Raw genomic sequence first — 15251 nt, forward strand, 5'->3', positions numbered from 1 at the left:
TAATAGAACTGAAAGCTGACCTTCGCCGAGGATCAGTGCCCGAGTCGCGTCGCGGCACCAAACCTCGCGATCAAAATCGCAACCAAACTCGCACCTGGTGCGGGCTAATGAGCCCATTGTTCTCTCTTATGGTTCTCAACTATCCTACGGTGCTTTATGCCTTAATATTATTCGATATTACTCATGCTTTCCGTGTTAGAAAGTCTCGGGTGTAGCAGCGAGGGTCAATTGTAGTGCCCGGCACTACAAGGACGCTCATCTTCGCAACGCAAGAACAACACGCGCAGACGATCCATGCAAAGACAGCCCTGTGACTGTACGCAGATTATGTCATTTTTCCAAGAAAAAAATGACATATATTCACTAAATTTGTAGGTGTAGGGAGACTACATGGGGTGGCTCTGGAACCTGACCATCTTCCGGTGCGTGGCGAGCAACCAATATTAACGTTTTTATTATCTCTTTTCTTCTTCGCCTCCATGATTGGCTTCGTGTGCAGAGAGATAATCCGCACACTACACGTTACATGTAAGGCATTTTGCGGTGAGACATAATTCATTAAGGAGAACTCTGGCCTTTGGCTAGTCGGCAGTGGCGGGTGCGTATCTGCCGTATTTGAGGGATGGGTCTGCAAGCTTCCCCAAGAGAAACTGCTCCAGCAACCCCCAACAGACTGGCTTTTATTTAATGAGTTGAAGTTGGCCCATATTCCTGCTCTTAACATCAGGGATAGTGGAAGTCGATGACCCTGTATCGGGTCTATGGACCTGGCAGTACTGTGGGAGGTGACCCACTTTATCTGGGCAATAATGCAGCGGCTTTACAATGGCAACGCAAAAGTTACTTGTGCTAATCTCCGGACTTGCTATTCTGCTTCTTGGTGTTCCTGCTCAAGTGTCTGCCCCCCCTATTGACTCTCTCCGGCGTAAGCATGCCCCCCATTGTTTGCAAGCGCTAGATATTGGTCTTTTTTCATTGAGTTCAGCACAATTCTGTGGTGTTGGGATAAATCTGAGGCAAAACTGCAACCACACAGACGAGTAGGTGCCGCTTTTGCCTCCGACACTGACGAACTGATTGTGAGCGCGTGCTGCTGTTCCCCTTCCTCCAGTACGCTCTGCGGCAAATCATGAAAATGGCGGTCCTCAGTGCAAGTTTGAAACCACTTCAACCATGCAAGAGCAGTGCACTTTTGTCTGCGAGGAGGTGTGGAATGAAGAGGCTACTAGGCTTTTTCTTCCATGCAGCAACCCAATGCGTTGCTTCACCGAGTTTTGGGAGAGCAACCGCCTGGGAGACAAGCCTCAAGTAGAAGTATCCATATACACAAAACTCCAGGACGAATGTTCTTTCGGTGCGCAGCCACATCTGCTACTTAACGCCCAAATCGCTTATACTTTTGGGTCACAGACCAATGCGGGGCCGACAGTGTTTGTTCCAGCGCGAATTAAAGTTACCTGCGAGCTTGCTTGGCCCTCAGATTTCAGTAGAATCGGCTTTACAGAATCCTACGTGACAGTTAGGTGAACGAAACTCTTCAGGCAACTGCATGTTCGTGTGCAATCTTTCAGGCTCCCGCCCCAGCTTTGCCCCTCTAGAGCAATACGGTGATTTGCAGAATAGCTCGCCGTAGTCAATTTTCATACCAGTTAGGAGCTGCAGTTCCTTATCAACTCTTGCAGTAGAGCTGGCATTTCTTTGTGCGCTTAGTGCTTCTTCAGGCTGCTCGCTCGGATGTGACGTGCAGCGCAGTTGTCCCCACAAATTTGTTTCTTGATTTGTTTATTCTTTTTTTTGCTTATCTTTGAATTAGTTTGTCAATTTATTTATTTTCCAATTCATTTATATTTTTCATTTACCATCTATCTTTCAATTATTTATCTTTTGTTTGTTTACCTTTTTATTTATTTCCACCGTTTAAGAATAAATTTTATTTTCAAACCTTTCAACTTGTTCGCAGACGGATTCCAAGAGTATGCACTCGACGAACTGCTTTCAAGCTCAGTTTTCGGTGGCGAAACGCTTTGCAAGGACAAAGAGCTGCGCGTTGTGGATTTCCTCACCGGCCACCCAACTGCGTATGTCGGAGACGACAACTGCATGCTGTACTCTCAAGGCGTCGAGGTAGCTGCGGCTTGCGAAAGAGACAAGGAGACAAACAACAGGCTTTTCTGCGAATTGGAGTTCCAGGATCTGCCAGAGGAGCCTGCCCTTTCTGACTTGTGCTCTTCGCCTCCATCCGATGACTATCTGTATAGTTTTTTCTATTCTTGCGTTCCACGTAAGCTGCTAAACTCCCGTAGGCCTCAACTGTGTTGGTGCTGTAGGCAGAAGTATCCACCCCACGCATCAGCTCCACTGAAGCAATATTTTGAAACCCTGTGGCTTCTGTCAACGTTGAACAGCTTTCCTTATCACTGTGGTTCATGTCCGTCAGCGAGCCCGCTCCCTGCATGCGAGGCGAAGAGAACAACTTCGTGGAACTACTCGGAAAACTCCTGCGAGTGCCCTAGTGGCACTGTACCTTGTACTGTACAAGAGGCGAAAGCCAAGGAGTCGTGGAAAGATGGCCTCAGGCCCAAGGCACAAGTCTACATGAAAGATTCAATTCGTTACCTCGCTTATGGGGATATATACCAGGCCTTCGACCTTTCTACAAATCCATGTGAATATAAGTTTGTTCGGGCTCTTTGCAGAAGTAAGTATATTGCGCGGCAACTTCAACCTTCACAGGCCAGGCGTGTGTCAGTGGGTCTCTTCGAATATTGACATTTTGGAGTAATTTTGCTTTATTTGGCACTCCTTTACACGTGCGTGATACGATTAGTTCTGCACGGATCCTCAAATATTTATTTTGCACTCGACATGCTTTCTCTTGCTATGTTCGGTTTTGATGTAGGTACCGCACCGATGACGACAACTACAACAACTACAACAGCCCCTGAGGAGTTTTTGGGTTCGCTTGTATTTTCGTTAAAGCTCGAGTCCCACTAATCTCTGTTGTCCGGAAGCTTGTATTAGCTTGATTTTTCGGTGATTTATAGCTGTGGACCCTTCTGTAATTTTTTAATGCAGGAAATATGGGGCCCAACTGTTACAGGGGTAACGACCAGCCGTTTTGTAGGCTGCCTTGCGTCACTCTTTGGAGGTTATTCTACTCGAGATTCTCGGCATTAAATTCCTACGAACAGTTCGCAAGTTTTTGGCGGAGCTACGACTTCACCAAACTTCCGTCTCTTGATTCATCAGCGACTGCACGGGCTCAGGCGTGCATTTTCGGTTAGTTTTCCTTAAACTTTTTATGAGTCCCACTTCAGCATGATTTAACAGATTTTAGGGCCCAAAAAGAATCATTAAAGTCTGCAAAGGCGTCTTGACTAGATCTGACTACGGGGAATAATCTCAGCAGCGTACCACGCCGGTAGACTTTCTCCTGTTGCCACTCGATGCGTAATATTTTCCTGGATTGTGCTTTGCAGAAAAAAGATGGGAATATGAGGACAAATCTCAGTTTGGTCAGTCTTTAAAGGGGATCGTCCAAGGCGGGAACAACTTGCCTTTGCCGCCATAGTAATGGCAGCTCACTCACCCTCTCTGTAAAACCTTCATTTTGGCTTCTCTGTGCGTTTGAATGCTGTACCTTTCCAGAGTTTTCCGAAATATTGAAAAGCACTGACGGAGCCGAACTGGAAATTGAACATAGCTGCGCACCGTACGAGCGGTGGACACTGGTGAAAGTTGTCGGCGGGCATGAGGAAACACTCAACTACGGCAAGAAGATTAGTGGCTGCCCTATAACTGACATCACGCAAAGTGTCAAGAGTTTGCTGCCTGATTCTATATTCAACGGGCAAATATACAGCGAGAAAATATCGCTAGCTGGAATTACAAATGCCCTGCGCAACTGCCCTGAAGACAAAGTAGCATACTACATAGCTTGGAATTGTGCTCCGAGTAAGCCACGACCAGTCTCTTTCGCCGTTGCGTCCCGCATAAAATGCGAAAAAATGGTATTCGAAGCAGTTTGTATTCCGAGGCCCATCGGTGTCTGAAACACTATAATGGCAGCTTAGTTTTACGTGTTTGAGTTTTCCAGACCTTTCTATTTCGTCGGACTCCCTCTCGATGATCTGCAACATATACAGGACAACAGGAGAGAAGGATGCGGGGGGTGACGCGTGTGCGTGCCCGAACAGCGCCAGACCTTGTCCGGCGAACGCTGCAGCTGTGAGTCAGGGCTGGATTCAGAATGCTCCGAAAGGCACAACTGTCAGCCTAGGCGGCTTCCTTGTTTACAAGAGTCAGGGTTCCGGGACAGGGTCTTTGGTTATAATGGATGACTTGAACCCGGTGTGCGAGAAGTCGTCGACTACGCATGTGCTGTGTCAAGGTGAGGTGAAACCTACACTTATTTGAACGAAGAATGCAGCTCGAATTGTGAAGCCCCCAAGCCTAGTTAATGTGAATCGCTGGACGTTCTTTTGTCGCATCGCAGCATCGACATTGATCGGCGCAGCACATTTAGAGCTTGTGTTCCTTTAACAAACTGTTTCATCAGCCCGTACAGATTTATTCGTGATGTTGCAGATGCTGTCGAGGACTCCCTAACTAACAAGTTGCCGGTTAGACGTAAGACACTCTGCGTTGCATTCGCCTTTTCCGAGCTCAGTTTACATCCCTCCATTCTCCCCATTTCAGTTTTCTGGACACCTCCATCGACCTTCTAGTGCACTGCCTTCGCCGTCTCTCTCATTGCGCGTTGTGGGACATGTATTGCATGTTGTACTTGATGCCTTTAGCGTAGAAGAGTAAGTTTAGCCGCTGCGGCTTCAGCGGGTGTTACTTGCAGGGCCGTTGTGTCAAAGGGCATTTTCGACGATTGGGGGAGCTACAGAATCGGATGATTGGGCGTGCAGAGAAGCTTGCACAAAAAAGAGCGCCGGAGACTGTTCCTCAGTCATCAACCCTTGGCTGTGTGTTGCTAACGCGATCCAAGATTGCTACATCCCGAATAGCAACTCGGTCGCATGCTTTATTCAGTCACCAGGCCCTGAAGATCCACACACTGGCAGCTGCACTTGCACGGGCTCCGCATTGGGGCCCTGCACACCAGCGGAGGCTCAAGCCACTGCATATGCGTGGAAGTCTACTTTGTCACAGTACTGGGGAGGTGAAGGCGGAGTCATCATTGCAAAGTACAACCGTGCTCTCTGGATGTCGACACCGCCGTCCTGGCACTATGAAGCTGGGCCGCAGAATGGCAAATGCGGAGATAATACGTGGATCAAAGGAGTTTTTTGCTTAGGTGAGCTGCACCGGAGCTCACTACGTGTCTAGCCAATAGAGTCAAAGGTGGCACAGCGCGGCATGTTGGTTTTTGCTCCTTTTGCATGCTCTGCAATACTGTAATATGCCTGGACCTGCTCAGGTTCGGACGCGAGAATGACATCCCAACGAAGTGGTGAGCTCTCAGTAGCTGCAAAGAAAAATTGTCGTTGGCCTTGCGTCCAAATATATTTTTCGAGAATATTATTTGTTTCCAATTACAGGCACCTTGGCACCGGACTGCAGTACGGCCACATCGAAAGATTCCACTAAAGCCAACACCTTTCAGTGCACTTACGTCTGCGGCCATATTGAGTGGAAGTGCCGCACCCATATGGCGGACAACCCAACATTGTACAAGGATCTCATGCACTGTTATCGAAAGCTGAGGCTTGGCACCATCCTGGAGTACTGCGATGTCCAGACAAGTGAGCACTGGCTTTTTGTCTTAGCAAGCCCGTCATCAAACTCTGAAAACGCTTCTTCTGGCACACTTTGGCATTTCAAAAGGCAAAGCAAACCTTAAAACATCCCCCTGTGCTGCGCTCTGTTTGCTTTCAGCTTCTCAAACACCGACGCCTGGAGGTTAGAATTCATTGCGCTTCACAGTCAACTGTCTGTAGTGTGTTGCCAGGTTTGGAATCCGCAGTTCATGCATCTTCAGTCCAGCCTTCTTGCATGCGATCTGCCTGGTGCAGCGGCCAACATGGCTGTGTCCTGGATGCTGGCCAGCGGCAATGAAAGCACTGTTCAGTTTTCGAAGCCAATATATCCGCAACCGATCATCTTTACAGGGGCACCTCACTCCGTAGCCGGCATACCTCGGCTGCTGATCTCGCAGGTGACAAACGACAGCTTTAGAGTACAGGCATTCGGGGCTTCGTGCAGAGGTACGCAAGCACCTTTTTGCTGCTCAGCTACTTTTAACTCGCTCCCGCTTGATGAGCTCCTTTGAGGTTTCTTCTATGAGGGGAGCTCACGCTTCCTGGGTGAGTGACTAAACGTGCGTTTGCCACTTGCCCTCAGAGCCGGCTTCTCAAGCTTCGGCCGAGCTCAAAGTTGTTGCCAGCTACTTAGCTATACCCCCAGGCCAGTACCTTGCAAAACATTCTCCTGTTCGACTGATTGTTGGCACCACTGATTTGACTGCTACTGGGGATTTCCTTCTTCGTACCCCGTTTGTTGTAAACGATTTTGCAAAGGTAAGGATTCATCTTCTCTCTCGGATAAGCACCCGCTGGGGAGATAGAGCTTGACTCGCCTGAGGCTCTTTCAGAGGTTGTGAGGCTACTAGACGAGTAATTTGCGGTATTCTTTGTGGAGAACGTTGGGGCGACTGCAGTGCAATTCCATTTGTTCGCGCTCAGGCAGTTGTTCTTTTGGAGGTACAGTCCGCTGTGGGGCAATCACCGAGCACGATTGCAGCTTCAGCTGCATTTCGCATAATCGAGCAGAAGAGTAATTCCCTCAAAATTCGGCTTGCGTGCCTGGAGCCTTTCACCTCGATAACCGTGGGCTACTTGATTGCTAATCTATCCGATGAGAGTTCTTCAACAACCAGCCCGCTCGCTGCGTCGCTAGGAGGGCGCTCTTTGGCTGTGAGCTCAGCAGGGTGGAGCAGCGGAATCCCTACAGTTAATAGTTAACTAGGCTAGTCATGTATGATGCATGCCATCTCTGCGTTTTCATTGTAGTTCAGTACGTAACTTAATTGCAGAAGGGGCGTGCCACGTCGAAAATCCACACCAAAGGATTAAAGGAATGGCGGTATGTGATTGCTTTGTGCAGATTTTTAACACGAGGGAAGTCGACAGGGAGGATATCAAGTTTCCCCAAAACCTGCCCACCTTCTTTTTTCCCCATATATTTCCTCAAATCGCCGGAGAGGGGCCGGGCAACGACGAATTCTATTCTGTGCAGTGGCGTTCGAGGGAAGACAGCTTAGGATGGGTCCCTTCAGTCTGGGTGTCAACTTGCTCTTTGGCGGATGACATTCTCAGGAGCTTGTCAAGCAGTGAAGTACATTTTACGGCCCTGTACTTCTCCGCTGGTAAGGATTCACTATATATAAGGTGCCAGGAGATTTTCGGCGCCCACGCAAGTTGAAGGGCACATAAGTCAAACTGGTAGTTTTTCCAAGTTCAACGACCAGCGAAGCTGCGAATCCGCCTTTTTTAGTAACAGCGCTGCGGATCTTTGACATTCGGCAACAGTTAACTGCGCAGTAAGAGTGCTTGCGTTGTGTTGTGCGTTTTCAGTTGCGCAGATGAACAAATCGTCCTGTAAGCGCGGCTGCGGCAGTTTAACGCATTTTTGCTGACTCGCGAAGATGACTTTTCATTGTCTATATAAGAAGCCTGATTCGTATTTCTTTCTCGTGGCTTGCGCCCTTTGTCTTGTGTGGTTCAGTCTCAAGCAGAATATGCACAGTCACAGCTCTTTTGGTAAGTAGGCTCTGACGCACAGCACTGGGGCCTTTTCTGCATATGATTAGGCCGCAGCTGAGTCAAAGGTGGCAAAGGCCACATCATTTTTGAGTGAACGATGTGGATTCGTTTGAACACAGGGCAGTTCACTAACCGATGAGGAGTGCTCGCAACTGTGCTCTGGAATATACCTTTTATATTGTTGGTCCTCAACAACTCCCTTACAGTGCCTGAATCATCTGCTCCCCCCGGACTTCACGAATGAATGCAATTCGCCGAGTAGGAAGCTGATGCCCCTGCTGCATCAAGCATTTCGTGCTGCTTCTGCAGTTGGGAACTTGCGCGTTGTAGTTACGGTGGAAGATGAGACAATATGCTTGTGCTGACGTCAGCCTTTCTTATATCTTTACCTTTGTGTGTTCTTCGTTGCCACTCTTCGAATTCGGCGAGCCTTTTGAGAGAGCGAGCCCCCGTATCTCATAAATGGTTCGCACAAGGTTTTAGTGCTGAGCGCCTAGTGCAGTCTTTTATGGGCGTGCACTTCTCACTACTGCACTTTCGTTGCTTTTTTCACAGGCGATAAAACTTCATCTGGGACTGATTCGGCAAACTCGGATTCTGGGGAAGGTAGGAAAGAACTGCTTATTGGCTTCAGGGGAGGAGATAAGACTTAATTATTTTCGGATCGAGATAAGGCGAGATAAGTTAATTACTTTCGGATCCTTTTAGTTCGCATCTGTGTATTGCCGCTGTGGGTCGGCTACTGCGCAGGCACAGATGGGAGCTCGAGTACAGGAAAGTGTCGTGTTTTCGATATGCGCAATTACCCTACATATTTGGCCTGGGACTCCGCCTCGTTCACATGCAGATGTCCAGGGCTCGCGATGCCCTGCAGCACAGAAGATGCAGCCCATGACTTGACATGGCTGAAGGAGTTGCAGGGAGAAGGGGGACTCTGTGAAACTTCCCAAGAACCAATTAAGCCCGTCACGCAGATGTTCCGTCAACTTTCCGTAAATGCATGCTCCATCACTGTCATTCATAGTGCTTTCCTACACTGGCGCCAACGAGCCTTTCCAGCTTACCCAGATCTTCCTGGAGCAGGCACTGGAGAACAGGCGTACAGTGGCACATATCTGTGTCAGCACGTTACTCCTTATGTTCTTTGCCCATGTAAGGAAATCTGCATGAGTTAGTATAAGAGGTGGAGTTGCTACTTATAGGCAGGCGTGCTCACGTCAAGAGTGCCATTAAATGGCACTCTTGAAGTGAACAGGCTTGTCTTTACGTTGCGCTTTCAGCGTCAAGTGTGAAAGTACTCAGTGTGCACCTTTTTCCTGATGCTGATTTGCAGCGAATGCTGCCGATACCGAGGCGGTTGAGGAACAGGCGCCGGAAGTTGTTCACCATGTACCCCCTTCTTGCTTTCCAGGAGAGTGGGAAGAGTGGTCTGCTTGCAGCGCAACTTGCTTAGGCTCTCACAACTTTCCACGGCGGTACAGGAAACGCACTGCAATAGCTGCGGAAGTCATTGACACAGATCCTGACTGCATTTTGGAGGAGACGGAGGGCTGTGGAGATTCTCTCCAGCTGTGCGTAGGCTACTGCTGGACAGCCGACTGGACCGAGTGGAGTGACTGCTCCTCTTTCTTACGTCACGACGAGGTGGTCACTGCCAAGAGGCGGTATAAACCGATTTTCGCAGGCGCAGAATACTGCAGAGAAGATGACATATACGAGTTTCAGCCCTGCAGAAAAGGTAATAGGGAAGTGGAGCTGCCACGGACACACAAATACCCAAATAGGCAACATGACGCAACACAGCATCTGCGAACTCAAACTTGGCTACAGCTATATCAGGCTGCTGCCCGTTCAGCATGTCACAACAGATTATTTGATTGCTTGTTAAGTTGTTTCTTTCTATAGGGCCGCAATGGAAGGTCCCTGGAACGCAACAGCAACAGGAAGAGGAGAAAGACTCGGAAGAAGATTCAGCACCAACGGCTGAATTTGCTGAATTGGACTCGTTCGCTTCAAACACTACAGCTGCCACAATAGTGTCAAACTGGTCAGGATGTGATGTTCCGTAAGCATATTTTGAGATTATATGTTTGCCGCTTGTACGTGGCACTCCCCGTATATCAGGGAAAAGGGGAATGAGAAGGCAGAAGCGTAGGAGCATGGGTAGGGGACTTGTACAATTTGGAAGCTACTCCTGCTTCTATTTGTTCGTGTGCATGCCTCTGCATGTTTCAGATGCATACTTTCAGAAGGCCATACTGCGCTGCGGAGGAGGCTTGCCCGGAACAGCGAAAAGGGAGCATTTTTAGGTTGGTCGTGCTGGCACTACACTGCACGAGCTGCCTGCGCCTAGAATAACTAGCCAAAATGGCATAGGCTTGTGGAGACTTCGGGCATACTCCCAGGGAATAATCTGCGCGTGCTGAGTTTCGCAGCCATTACAAGCGGAACTAGTCCCACAAGATCTTGTTCCAGCGCGGACGGTCTTCAGAATTGTAGAGAGTTTGACCTTGGTAAGTCTATAGCTTGACTTGCGCGCTTGCTCGTCGTTTGCATATTTTTACGGGCTTCTCAACATGCTCTTTCCTGCACATATTGGTTTTGTCATTTAGACTGCTCCGAAGTAGTATCAATTTATGAGGACTCCGCTTCGCGGAAGGCGTGCATCGATAGGTGCAGAACGACGGAGGAAAAGTGCAGAAGCCTTGCTTCCCACGATGCCTTGTTAGTGCCCTTTCGGGGTTGTGTCACGAAAGCACTGTCTGACGGTGGCTTCTACCTCACCTGTAGATTGAAAGAAGATCAGTACATCTGTAAGACCAAGCTGCCTCTGGTCTAGCGACCAAGTTAGGCTGTGCACTGAGCAATTGCGCCCCTGAAATGCCTCGGCGAAACTTGTGCTTGGATTCAGCGCCTGTGTCAGTGTCATCTTCAAAGATGTGGCGCGAGGAGCTGCTTCGACTTGCTTCAAACTTGTTGCTCTGTTCGCAGCTCCACCCGCGACTTGCAGGCCAACCCTGACGAAACTGGTCAACCAAGATGCCGTTCTCAGTTTCCTACAAGAGACTTCTAATGAGGAAACCCCAACACAGTCTCCCGCTGAGGGGGCCTTTGTTGCTCCCAGCTGCGCTTGTTTGGAACATGGCATGGTGCCTTGCACAGCAGACGATATCGTGGAAGACTGGAAAGGCATTAGGGGAATACTGTTAGCCTCCGACGGGTTATGTTCAACAGAAGCAGCGCACACACCGCTCTGGGCTAATGATGAAAGCGGCAAGTTGCCAGATTCTAGTGTGTACTTCGCGTACGCTGGCATGGGCAGAATTCATTGCCCCCTGCGAGGATACAAGAAAGACTCGACTGGCATTGAAGAGTACTTCACGTTCACTGAGTTCCCGAGTCCCAGTGCCCTTAATGACTACTGCAAAAGCGGCCTAAGCCACTGGAAGGATGCGAATAGCTCGCTCGTGTGTAAGTGGCCACGGCGCACCTTGAGTAAATTCGAAAGCACAGGATAACGGGGTACTGAAAGCAATGATGAAATGCGATTATTGCATTTAAGTCCTTGGCTTGGCCTGCTTCGCTCTACTTTCAACACATTTTTCACTTTAAGCATTTTGTCACTGTATTTGCTTGCGACAAACGATGCAGCGGTTCCTGATTGCTCGAGAGCTATTGCCAAAACGCCCTCTGGGGTGAGTCCGTCTGAGGAAGAAACTGCAAAATGCAAGGAGTGGTGCACGAACCTGATGAATACTTGCAATGCGGACAAGCGAGGGGAATCTTACCGAGAATGTTTTATTGAGCCGTTTCGAAGTGGAGAATTCGCTGAAAAATGCACATTCGCGCCAAGTACGGAAACACGGTAGAGCCAGCATGGGCGCATTCTTGTGGGCTGGTGGGCGACTTGTCTATACGATTTCCTGTTAATTTATTTCAACTGCGCTGCAGGCACCACCGGTGGAAAAGGTGTAATTTTCTGCAAAGGTGAGATAATTCAAAAAAGGTGCTGGCAAGTTTCCTGGCGCCCTCTTCTGCAGCACTACAGGCTTTTTGTGTGGGAGCTTGCGTGTGCTGGCATCGACAGAAAAAGAGGCAGATTTGCTCCTCACGGAGTGGAGCGAATGGTCAAGCTGTTCACTGAGGTACGAAACATTGTTAAGGGTCGTTGTCTTAGAGCGTGCAGCGTAGCCTTGAGTTGCGGGGGAGTGCCTCACACGCCCTTGGGAGAATGCGATGGTGTGGCATCTTCTTCAAAAGCCTCTCGAGTGTCCAGATCTAGCGCACATCTGTTTGTGTCCGGACTGGTGCTTGCTGAGGCTTATAGGGAATCAAGGCCCAAAGCGCTGTGTGCTTTTGATGCAGCTGTCTTTTAAGTGCTTCGGAAATCGGCTCTTCTGTGCGAATAAGGACCCGCGAAGTTATGGAAGAAGGCAGCAAGGTCCCTAGGGGTGGAGAGTTTACGCCCTTTAGTGAGTTCTTGTTCAACACAGAAGTCGTACTGACAGAATGCCACGGAGCTTGCCTGGCACAAGCACTGCTCAGAAATGTAGTTGCTTGGATGGATGAGTCTTCGCAGCCGTTTTAGCGAACACTCAAGCTGAAAAGGTGCGAATCTTCGTTGAAATTGTGTTTGTTCTGCCACGCAGCAACTGTGGAGACGGGCATTTGTGCGAATATACCGCTTTGTGGTACGCATACCAAAGAGTACAGAAGGGTTCTTTGCAGGGCCGCTGATGGCTGAGAGAAGGGAGCCCCATAGACCCCTGCAGCAAGAAGCGGAGCACTTTGGGGCCCACTCGGTCGATTAGGGGTCATTTAGTGATCGTAACTGCAAGCTTTCTTTACCGCTGGGGATTGGAATTTTGTCCTTTTGGGTTTTGGGCTTCTGCAGATCCCAGCACAGGAGGCACCAGCCCGGAATTTGTGGCGTTCACGACAAAAGCGCCACCAATAATTGAAATTCTCACTTCGGAAACATCTTCCACGACACCCCTACCAACTTACCCAGACAAAATCCCCCTGGACATGACCCCTCAGCAGTGTGTAATCCTGTCTGTGGAGGCATCGAGCGACGCTAGCGCGTATGACGAGTCGGTGAGTTCACCTTTACAATTTAGAAGGCCTAGCATGGAAGTTCAATCTTGAATGAGAAATCAATGCTCCGCAAGAGGAAAACAATTACCTTTTTCCGCTGTCTGAATGTACTCTTTTCTCAGATAGACTCGTGTTCCTGCCCTCTTGGCTATCGCCCTTGCTACCAAAACGAGGCTGCAATGTCTCGGCAAAACTGGGTAGATACTGCTTACGTGCTCTGCGCCGCGAAGTCTGGCCTTGTGATCGGCATGAGGCACTTCCGTGAATTCAGCTGCGTCCACCGAGGCTTCATCAGCACCACGACAATCAACACGCTTTCTTCCATTGAAGAAAAGGAAGCTTACTGCGCCAGCGAAAAGTACATGTTTTGTGCAGGTGAGAAGCTCTTGTTCGTTGTTTGCGTTGTTTGTGGAGATTCGTGAACTCCAGTGACGTTTCGTGGAGAGGCTGCCTCCAAGAGAGAAAAATGAAATGCTTTTACAAGCTCGCTGGCATAATATTTCTCTTTTTGTGTGTACTTCGTTGTGGGGCATAATATTTTTTATATTTCTAACTGTCTCTTGTGTGTGCTTCGTTGTGGTGAGCAGCCGAGGGAGATGAAACGGATGCCGAGAACGGCACGTTGTTCATAATAGGATCCCTTTGTTTAGGCGCCCTAGCGGGCGTGGCTGTTGCGTACTTGTCGCTGCAGTACAGCATAGATCTGCAGAAGCTAATGGGGCTGAGAGGCAGATACGCCACAATTAGTCTCGAGCTGCAGCAGCTCAAGGAACAGAAAGCAATGGAGGAGCGCACGCCACTTGTGAGACAGCAGTCTGCCGGGGCACCCACTAGCCCTTCCGAAGGCCGCTTGGCCGGCAGTGAAGCTTCGCGAGAAGCTTCGCGAGAGGCTTCGCGAGAAGCTTCGCGAGAAGCTTCGCAAGAAGTTCTGCAAGAAGCCTCACAAGAAGCTTTGCAAGAAGCTTCGCAAGACGTTGACAGGGAAGCGCCGGTAGAAGGCTGGTAGGGGTCAGCGGGGCAGTTGAATTGCAAAAGGTGAGGTTAAAATTTGTTTTCATGAGAACTACGCTTGCATGCCAAGAGAAGGACTTTTTACGTAGCCCCTGGGCTAGCTCGCAGCCCAAGAGGTGAGTGAGTGGTGTGGCCAAAAGAGCTGCACAGACAAAAGAACTGTGGGCACTTCTGGAACAAGACCCCTGCCACTTCGGCACGTTTTAAGAATTGGCGCTTGGCTTTAGGGAACAGCGGCGGTGGGCCAGCAGCAGCAGGCAATTCCTGCGTACATTCATAACCCTGCGGCAGCTTCGCGGGGAGCTGCGGAAGGCTGAGCCTGGCTGTTGTGCTGAACTCTTTGTCAACTTTGTCCAATTTGCTTATTCTGCATCATGAGCTGTGTCCCAGATGCACTGGATAGCCTGTGTCCACTTGCTGGACCGGAATTGGTAGATCCTCCTACAGCTTTCCGTAGGAAGGCTTGACGAAAGCTCTGTAGCCACTCCTGTAGTGACTTCAGGACGAAATTCAGGAAATAGGAGCTGAGGCGCTTACTGCATGGGCCATCAGAGGCTTTCAAGTTCTCTTTTACTCGCTTACTTCCACCCACTGCCTCACTGCCAGTTCGCCGTTGCAGTAATTAGGTTCAAAGGGAGCTGCCACCTGCTGCACAAGCCGCTGCGGCAGCTACAACTAGCAGCAGTTTATAATGCTTTGTTCCCCCTTTTGGATGTGGGCTTTCGGAGTTTCTGTTGCTTTCGGTCTCAGCGCCATTGATGCTTCTGAAGGAAAAAGGCTTTTTTTCTTTTGAGGCTTTTTTCCCGTCTTTGTATTTCCAGCGTGGCAGTTCGAAACAACATATTCTGTGTGGCAAATGGACAGCTCAGAAGGAGAAGCTCTGTAGTTTGAATGAGCTAATTTCTGCTCCTTCTGTTCTGTAGACTACACAAGGCTGAAGGCTCACTGAAATGGCCCTTCAGCCAGCCAGGCAGCTCAGCTAGCCAGCGATTCCCGCTTTGTAAGTCCGAAGTAATTCAGCTAGCTAGCAAGAGCCTGGAGCAGTCCAGCTAGCCATTCAGCTTTGTTTGGAGAGTCTGTAGCGTTGGCTGCAGCAGCGGCAGCTTATTCTATTATTCGTAGAAGTCCCAACTTGGGAAATTCATTCTTCCGACATTCTCCTGAGACAGAGATTGCGGAATAGTGCAGCGAAACAAAAATGACTAAGTCAATTTGAAAGGCCCTGAGCGCTTGCCTGTGGAGCCACTGCCACACTCGATCGCTCGAGGACTTGGCAGCAAAAGTTCTTAAACTGAAGCTCCTGACAAGTTTCCAAAACTAAAACATTTTAGCTGGAAGTGCATATCATTTCTCAGCTTCTAAGAAGAGTTC

The 15251-nt window shown here is 49.3% G+C and overlaps 1 protein-coding gene across 1 annotated transcript; it reads left to right on the forward strand.

The window, feature by feature from the left end:
• Window positions 1–825: 825 nt before the first annotated feature.
• On the forward strand, window positions 826–13875 carry ENH_00074710 (thrombospondin type 1 domain-containing protein, putative; the record flags this gene model as incomplete). The annotated part of the gene is made up of 38 exons (XM_013577622.1): window positions 826–925; window positions 1112–1354; window positions 1572–1607; window positions 1961–2281; window positions 2438–2698; window positions 2900–2956; window positions 3076–3279; window positions 3480–3515; window positions 3649–3954; window positions 4097–4390; window positions 4588–4629; window positions 4850–5305; window positions 5429–5461; window positions 5550–5753; window positions 5887–5910; window positions 6024–6215; window positions 6352–6527; window positions 6693–6923; window positions 7114–7376; window positions 7584–7607; window positions 7735–7769; window positions 7916–7977; window positions 8328–8378; window positions 8552–8923; window positions 9126–9510; window positions 9678–9837; window positions 10008–10081; window positions 10208–10285; window positions 10385–10445; window positions 10684–11243; window positions 11424–11624; window positions 11724–11759; window positions 11860–11917; window positions 12138–12244; window positions 12422–12463; window positions 12667–12869; window positions 12992–13244; window positions 13457–13875. 38 exons carry the CDS (start codon window positions 826–828, stop codon window positions 13873–13875), a joined length of 6660 nt encoding a protein of 2219 aa, XP_013433076.1.
• Window positions 13876–15251: the final 1376 nt, after the last annotated feature.

Source organism: Eimeria necatrix, genomic scaffold (assembly GCF_000499385.1).
Source record: "Eimeria necatrix Houghton genomic scaffold, Enh_scaff75, whole genome shotgun sequence".
Classification (NCBI taxonomy): Eukaryota; Apicomplexa; class Conoidasida; order Eucoccidiorida; family Eimeriidae; genus Eimeria; species Eimeria necatrix.